Source organism: Macrobrachium rosenbergii, unplaced genomic scaffold (genome assembly GCF_040412425.1).
Source record: "Macrobrachium rosenbergii isolate ZJJX-2024 unplaced genomic scaffold, ASM4041242v1 13869, whole genome shotgun sequence".
Classification (NCBI taxonomy): domain Eukaryota; kingdom Metazoa; phylum Arthropoda; class Malacostraca; order Decapoda; family Palaemonidae; genus Macrobrachium; species Macrobrachium rosenbergii.
In genome coordinates this window covers 777,345-786,659 of record NW_027100717.1, presented here as the reverse complement: position 1 = coordinate 786,659, position 9,315 = coordinate 777,345, and the positions used below count along the sequence as shown (strand labels likewise).

General features: G+C 37.4%; 1 protein-coding gene across 1 annotated transcript; it reads left to right on the top strand.

The window, feature by feature from the left end:
- The first annotated feature begins 7,624 nt into the window (after positions 1–7,624).
- Positions 7,625–8,858, top strand: LOC136837829 (uncharacterized). Its single transcript, XM_067102728.1, has 2 exons — positions 7,625–7,753; positions 7,968–8,858. Exons 1-2 carry the CDS (start codon positions 7,625–7,627, stop codon positions 8,856–8,858), a joined length of 1,020 nt encoding a protein of 339 aa, XP_066958829.1.
- Positions 8,859–9,315: the final 457 nt, after the last annotated feature.

Here is a 9,315-nt window from a genome sequence, read left to right as displayed (position 1 = left end):
AGCCAGAGCATTCTTTAAGCCAAAAGGAAGAAAATTATATTCAAATAGTCGATTATTTGCTATAAATGCCGTTTTCTCTTTACTCTTGTCATATAAGGGAATTTGATGGTAGCCCGACTTGAGATCCAGCATGATGAAAAATTTACTCTCCCTTACTTTAAGCAAAAGCTCTTCGATCGAGGGCAATGGGTAGGCATTATCTTTCTTAATGGCATTCAGTCACCTGTAATCAACACACAACCTGAGAGAGCCATCTTTCTTCTTAAGTAAAATGATTGGAGAAGCCCAGGGAGATTCGCTTTCTTGAATAACACCCTGATCTTGCAACTGATTGATTGTCTTATTGATTACTTATTCGTGACATGCAGGAGTTCTGTAAGGCTTTGTTCGAATAGGGGAATGATCTCCCGTCTCTATTTTAAAAGGTAACTTATTAATTCTCCTAGGGGACTCATCTCCAGTTGCTATCACATCTTGGTATTCCCTAAGTATGTCTCCTACATATCTGCGGTAGTAAGGTGTTGCTTTGGCAGCTGTTTGCAGTAGCCTTCTAAGCTGTGGTTCGCCTTGAGCTTAACTCTGTGTAGTCAAGGCCGACATTGCATTATCGGCTGTTACAAGAGTGCATACTTCTAAATTACAAAGAGACTCACTACTTAATTCTAACCTATTACTACTTACATTAATGAAAGGTACATTGCCTACCCATCGACGATGGTAGTGACTCCTGGCAGCATGAAGTCTGCCCACTTATTATGAGGATTGATATATACAAGTGTACCTCCTAACTTTCGCGCTGGGACAACAGGAAGGGAATAGAGACCAGAGGGAGGAATTACCTCCCCTACCTCAGGGCTCTATTGGGTACCACTCATGTGTCCCCCTTGGATGCCCAGGCCACCTTGACACACAGTCTCCTCTCACCCAAGACGGAAAGTTTTTGGTACTGCCTAGTTCCCACTGGCGTTGACACTTCCACTTCCCCTCCGTCGACCCCATAGAGAGCCACTTTGTGCTCATGCATGCTGCCAGTTCCCAAAATAATAGGAATTCCTTCCATGTGAGCTGTCGGTACAACATGGAATTTGCCAGTCAAGACTCAGCCACCTAGGGAAATCTGCTGGTTCACAATTTGCTGGATCATTATCTGATGATCACTCAGTGTTTAACAACAGACATCCCTTTAATGCCATAATAGCACCTTCACTAAGCATTCCTCAATCAAAGAAGCACAAGCTCTGCTGTCCAACAAGGCATGGTATGTTTCTGTTCCAATTCCCACCTCAAGAACAGGAACTGAATCTCCACTCTCACGAGAGGGAGAAGGGGTGGGAGATGTCTGTTCTGTTCCCTCCACAGGTACACACACCCCATGGGCAGAGGGAGCTCTCACTGTCCACGAGACTCCCACTGACATGATGGCTAGGGTGGACACTACTTCCCTAGGCCCTCTTCTTCTTTACCCAAAACCTTTCCGCCACTGGCCCTTTCAGGTAACTGAGGGTGGATGTTTGCAGGTACACTTCTTCCTCCTTCCCGGCACATTCCCTTCTTGAGGGAGGGAGCGCATCATTTGATCTGATGTCTTTTTTTTGTACCCTAAACCTTTCTGACTTAGTAAGGGGACGCCTCCCTTTGGGCGTCTTCCTCCAGCCCTCTAGTACCTCACAACCCCCGATTTCTTCTCTCCTGGACGTGATTGGCTCTGGCACTTCTCCTTAGGCCTATCAGCCAATTGGTGCCAGCAAAGGTAACACTGTAACGTAACGAACTTTTGTGGGGTTTCTGGGGGAAGGGAGATTTCTTCCATGTCTGAGAGAAGATGACCGTTGCCTGGGTCCTCTCATGGCGCCCTGTGACTTCGTCAGGAGTCAGGGGACTCTTACAATGGCCAGAAGGGCTTATACATATACATACATACACACACACATACATACATATATATATATATATATATATATATATATATATATATATATATATATATATATATATATATAATTATATAATCACACACACACCAGTGAGCTCCCAGGTATGCCTGAACATACATCAGATAGTAAGATGGACAAGAATACTCTTGAATGGTTTTCGATCACACATCTATTCCCAGCGTGTCGTAGTCCAAGATTTTACATTATCAATGGTTCAAGAATTAATATTAAAAAGAAAATCGACACTAAATTTCACAGAAAAAAATGACACAGCTTAGTCACAATATTAAAAAGTGAAATTCGACTATAAAGGGAAATTTCACACACTGAACACAGAGGAACAGGCAGAACACTCAGAAATGAATTAAAACTTATAAAATGCATAAAAAAAATTTTATACACTAATAGGTTAGGGTCACGATAAACAAATATTTAAGGGCATGGAGACAACCAGTCAGCATGACACAGAAAATTAGGACTACGGAAAAAAACATTAGTATGATGACAGGTTCTAAGGAACTGCCCAAGTCTGTATGTTCCATCTCGAAAAAAGTTGTTTTATCAATAATGACTCGACTGTAGGTAGTTCAAGTTGGCTCAAGTTCGTCCAATAATGCATAATCTTTTGTTTCCAGTAGAAAAGTTTTACAAACATTTTTGTGATTTCTAATATTAGTGTTCGGGGTTGGAGATTTTCTCCCCATTGAGAATCTATCCGTACTTGTAGAAGTCTCTGAGTATACGTATCTGTATCCGACATTCAGCTCCGATTTACACCTGGACACCAATACTTAATTACAAACCACTCTGGAGGTCACCCCATCACAAAGCTGATCTTTCATTTGTACAATTGAAAACAGAGCCGATTGGTCAATTGTGTAAAACATCCTAAAAGAAAGGAAACTTCGAAAACCATTCAAGAGTATTCCTATATATATATGTTGTCACGAAGTGATCAAGTACCTGGTTATTACACAAATAATAAGACCAAAAAGTTATCTCACTTCAGCCAGACACTTGAAACCTCATGACAAAAATATTAAGACTGAATACTCTGAAGTACAGTGATCCCATAAAACTTACTTATCATTTGAGAAAATCAATGTAACTTTATCAAGTTATGGGTGAGGTTAACAACTAATAAGCTATAAACTGAGTAGTGAAAAATGGGCATCACTTCAACAAACACTATAACGGTTTCCTTGGTTCTCTGTGAACAAATAGATATATCACTTACCTTGTACACATTCATTAATTTCTCTAATCACTGGTTGTCAAAATGAAACACTGTGCTTTTAAAACTTTAAACAGACAAATTTATTTCTAAGTTCAAAAGTTATATGCAGAGTTCACATTCTCAAAAAGATTTACTGTTATCTGACAACAGTGTAAGATTTAAGTATTTCTTAATCAAGATTAATTCACAAAACTTTAATTTATCAAGAAAGCAATTTGGATAAGTAAGATTCAAACCATTAACTTTCACTCAAGTTTTAACCATATACCTGATTAATTAAACCCAACACAAGTGTTCACTAAAACATCAATAAATGGGAGTCAATACAGGTACTCACTGAAATCTCAATAATAAGTATGCACGGACAAAATGCTAAGTAATCACCAACACAAAACTTTGGAAAACACTAATTATAAAATTAGAGTAATATAATAACACAGACATATAAGAATGAAATATGCAAAAATGGAAATATACCAACAGCCATTTCACTAAGACAAAAACATGTTTGAAGATTATATTAATCTTTCAAAAGATTACCTTCACTTTTAAAAAAAAAGGCTAAACTCACATCTTTCTAAGATTTTCTCCAAGACAACACTGCCAAGTCACAATGATAGTACAGTATAATAAGCAGCAAGACACATTAGAATTCACTATAAGAGATATTATCCACCTCTTATCAAAATAATAATTCTCTATCACAATAACAGCACAAAACATATCAAGTAAGAATGTTACCTTCAATAGAAAATAGTAAAACACATTTTCACAATGCTTGCACAGTGTAAATACCTTAGATCACTCTTACAAAATGTATACACTTCGTGGGTGAATTTAACAAAACTTGTACAAATAGGAGAGCAACTAGTATAACACCCTTATGCATGAATGGTAATGTAGAGAGAGAGAGAGAGAGAGAGAGAGAGAGAGAGAGAGAGAGAGAGAGAGAGAGAGAGAGAGAACCTTACGCCAGCAACCCCTTTGCCTAACTAACTGTTTTTCATTCAGTACTCCTCTTTTATCTTCAATCCCTCCCAGAATATATGATATATAAAGTGTACATACATTATACATACAGGCATACATGTAAATATACATACAGGACTGGAACTTCAAGCTCTTTATCTATATGATTGTCATCATCCGCTCACTCAAACCACCTGAGCAAATAGAAAGAAGTATTTTGGACCAAACTGGCTTGGCTGTCAGCGTGTCAACTTCAACTCTCTCGATCCCTGATTCTTTCTACTCAAGATTATGGAAACATAATAGACATAGACAAAGATAATAACCATAGAACAGACACACATGATAAACATATAATAATGCATTCCAGCTGAGGCCTGTCTACTCATCGAGATAAGCAAAGAGGCCCTTGCCTTTCTTCCTTCACCCCAAACACCTGTGTCAATACAGGATGTGGCTAAGTGATAAGGGTTCAAAAATATCTCCCTCTCTCTACAGCACGTTAAGAATTCGAGTTCATAACACTCAGTATTCATTTTAATATACTGCACAATATATTAAACAAATGAAAAAAAAAACTTATTAAAACATATATCAGAATCACATGATACACAATTTCTGTAAGAAAAAGACATTTTAAGATCATATTATCATATCTCACAACAAATGACGATTTTTTAAACAATCGTTTTCCGTCAAAGGTAATCTTTAAAATTAAAATGAAATATTGTGTGCGCTTGCGCACGTGCATACTTGATTTGAAGTATGAACTTGACTCTTTTTACAAATGTGGTATATAAAAAACCTTGAACCCGAACATAAATTATGATGAGCGTTCCCTTAAGATCTTTGCAGTGGGGCTCTACAGCTACTCTTGAACCTTTTGCCTCCCCTCTTAACTACTGACTGATTACATCCAAATAAGTAAGCATGCTGTGATAACTACTGTTTAACAAGCGAGTATTTTTTATCTTGCACACCTATTACAAACCCATAAATCCAGAGAAAGTAGCTGAGCCTAAATGCGAGTGACTGGAAGTGGGAGATGACATTCTTGTTGAGGAAGTTCCTGAGGATAAGCGTATCATGAACACCTCGTTGTTTACCCGTATGAAAAGGAATTGAAGAGACATCAACAGATAAACTGACACATTGACATTATCAGCGGTTCCGGTGACACCTGGCCTGAGTGTTGTAGTGGGAAAGCATTAAATTCTCCTCCTGGAAACTTCCCTTCAAAACCCTTCCTTTGTCTGGCCTTCCTTCCATCTGTATAACATCTAACGGGACCTCATTTCTTTTCTGCTTTGCTCTGCTCTGTTTAGTAGAGATACCAGTGCCGTCATGGGGTGCCTGGCTCTGTACAGCTTTGTCACGCTATTTTAACTATTGAGTCAAGTAGTCAGGAGGCATTTGTTAGAGAAATCAGTGACATCATGCAGGAGTGCCTGGCTCTGAACAGCTTGCCCTGGTACTACAGTACTGTGGCCCCCTGATCCCAACCCCTTGACGAGGTGGGGGGCTTAGGGATCCACAGCAGAGAGAGTATGCTTCTTTTCACCTACTCTCACTGCTGTGGATTCAACTGATCATTGGGACCTTTAACTCCTTCACTCCTCCTCCTGTAAATTTTCCCTTCCCTTCTTCCTCTTTCGTTGACGACTTTGGCATGATTTTGGATCATTCAATTGACTGCTCTCTTTGAGTTGATGGAGGGTGGAGTTGGACGGCATGCCTCTCCACCCGTAGAACTCAGTACCTGACGTGATCGAGCGAGGGGAAAGTTTAATGTCAAACCCTGTCCTCAGTGCCGGGTCGTGATCTCGACGGACATCATGACGCCTTAGCACTTGGGGGTACGGTGTATATCCAGATATTACCCCTAGGACAGCCCAAATTAAAGGGATGACCTGTCCTCTAATTGTGACTCCATGGTGGGTATGGGGAATATCTGGATGAATTAAATTTCTTCGTTTTTATGTCAACCCCCCTTATTTCTGCTGATGACTCTATGCTTTCCTCAAAGGACTTGGCCATGGAATCCCTCCAAAACTCTAGTATGGCTACTTTACAGCCATATGTACCAAACACTCAATCTCAAAGGAGAAGAACATTTAAAAGAATGACCCTTGAGGATCTTTTTTCTCCTCCAGTGTGGGCTCAGTATATCACTCTCACTTTAAGTGAAGAAGTAACCCCTCTAAGTGACTTGGTTATATACCGTTCACTTAAGAAAATTCTTGGCTGTGACAATCTTAAATTCTCCGTGGAAAAAAACAAAATCATAGTAAAAGCTAAATCTGAAGAATAAAAAAAAACTACTTGAAACTACAAAACTTGGAATTCATCATGTAAATGCTTCTGACGAGGCGCATTATAACACTAGAATTGGAACTATGTTGTTGGATAAACTTAGAGTTGAAAATGACACCAATGAATCTGTGTGTGAAACATTAAAAGAAGTCCTGCAAGATCAAAAACATAATGTTAAATCTGTTATTGTCTATGAGAGGAGAAGTGTTAAAACTGGACGAAGTCTGAAGATAGCTAAAATAACTTTTTCACAGCAAACAATTCCAACATTTATGAAAATAGGCAACAAAAAAATAGCAATTAAAGAAGAATATCCAAAACCTATGCAATGTAAGATTTGCTTGAAATTTGAACATACAGCAAAACGATGCAAGTCTTTGGCCTCACCAAGATGCTTTAAATGTGGCTCCTTGGAGCATAGTAGTGATGATTGCAGCAGCCCCAAAAAATGCTTTAATTGTAATGGTTCACACCACGCTTATGCAAGGGAGTGTGTATATTTCAGATATTTCCAAGAAGCCCTTACCAGATCAAGAAAATATGGTATAACAGTCAAGGAAGCTAAAGAAGACATGAAAGAAGAAGGAATGCAACTTCCCCGCAAAACATTTGCAGATGCACTCAAACTCCAAAGTAAAACAACATCCAATGATGTCTCACAAACCACCCAATCTTCTAACACCAGAAATCAAATAACTGTAGAAGAATCAGATAAAAGCAATACCATGGAGATATGTAATAAATTCAAAGTACTGTCCAACCTTGCTGTACATGATCATCTTGATGAACAGAGAGAAGATATCTCTGATAATTTACATCTTAACAAAAGCCAAAACAAAGAAGATATATCTCAAATGATAATCCATAACAAAAACAAACTACAAAATACTAAAGAAATTGAGGAAATACTAAGAGAACTAGATGGACCACCAGAGATAGGAAAAAGACCTAGATCACACAGTGTAACGTCCTTGCCTAAGAAAGAGAACGACCTTCATAGTCCAAATAGTAAATGTCTAAAAACTACAAGTTCAGAGGAAACCATTGTTTATACCACCAATAGTAAAACCCTTCTGAAAATAATTCTTCTAAAATAATTTCACAGAATTCTAAGGAACCTAAAAGAAAACCAAATATAAAAACACATAAGTCACTGATACGAGACTATGCCATGCCACCTGATTACAGAAAAGGTGCAGGAAGCAAAATTCCGTTGTACAACTACAAAGATATTATCAAAAGTTCCAATTCAAAAAATAAAGTGGACTCAATTCTCCCAACTCAGGGTCGTAAGACTAAAGTAAGTAAAATTCAATTCTAAAAATAATACTGACACTCCTTCATTTATATTACAATGGAACATTCGAAGTGTTAACAAAAACAAATTAGAATTACTTAAGTTAATTGATGAATATAGCCCAATTTGTATCTGCCTCAATGAAACATTTTTACCCATTTCCTACAGTTTTACAAATAAGTTTTATACATCTTATCAACCTCACTCTGCTAATCAGAAAGGAAATATGATTCTCGTCAGAAAAGATGTACCTTTCACAGTACATGATGTTTCATCTGAAATAAATGCCTTAGCAGTTCAGATTAAACTAGAGGAAATTATAACAATTTGTTCTATATATCTAAACCCGAATAATAATATAGATTTAGAAAAGCTGAATGACTTAGTCAAAAAGCTCCCCCAACCATTTTTACTTATAGGAGATTTCAATGCAAGACATTTATCATGGCATGATGTAAAATCAAACCCTAGAGGCAACATTATACTTGATTTTATTATAGATAATCAACTCCACATATTAGATGAAAACAAACCAACTCATTTTGATCAACGAACAAAGAGTTACTCTCACATAGATTTGTCCTTGTGTTCACAAGATCTAGCAGATAAATATTTCTGGAACACTTATGACGATTTGTGTGGTAGTGATCATTTTCCTGTCTTGATTAATATTCTAAATTTCACTGGAGAGGTAGCAATCAATAAATTTTATGTTAATAAAGCCAACTGGGGAGATTTTGGTGAATGCACAAAGAATGTTCCAATATGGGATGATAATTTGGACATAGAAACTATTTTAGTTATGTTTTTAATTCTGGTAATTGATGCTGCAGAATCATCAATGCCATTTGTATCACATGTGAAGATCAAATGCCCAGTTCCGTGGTGGAATGAGGAGTGTAAAAAAGCAAAGAAGGCTCGTAATAAAGCCCAAAGAAAATTTAAAAAGTCTAGAAATGATTCGGATTACATAGAATATAAAAGGTCGTGTGCTGTCGCAAAACGAACGTTTAATGAAGCACAAAGAAAATCTTGGTGTAACTACCTAAAATCGGTGTGCAAAGATACACCCTTAAGAAAGATATGGAAAAAGTGCATAAAATACTAGGAAAGCACATTCGATCCCATGTACCAGTTTTGGAAAATAACAGCAAACTGATATATGATACTAAAGAGGTAGTAACTTGCTTAGGAGAACATTTAAGTAATATCTCCAAAGGTTCATCAATAAAATCTTTTCACAACATTAAAGAAAAGGAAGAAAAAATCCAATTAATTTTGAGACTGATCAATGTTATTCATACAATGATTGCTTTACCATGGATGAACTCTTATCGGCATTGTCAACATGTTCTAATACAGCCCCTGGTGAAGATTTGATCACTTTTGAAATGTTGAAACACCTTCACCCTAACAGTTTACAATATTTATTAAAGCTATACAACAAAATATGGATAGAAATATATTTTCCACAAGATTGGCGGAAAGCACTGGACCTTCCATTCTTGAAGCCAGGCAAAGATCCTTATGACACAAATAGCTACAGACCAATAGCATTAACAAGC

Coding starts and splice junctions, on each gene's coding strand:
- LOC136837829 (XM_067102728.1), top strand. CDS start 7,625: ATGCCACCTGATTACAGAAAAGGTGCAGGAAGCAAAATTCCGTTGTAC. Junction 7,754..7,967: donor CTCAGGGTCGTAAGACTAAA/GTAAGTAAAATT, acceptor TCTGCTAATCAG/AAAGGAAATATGATTCTCGT.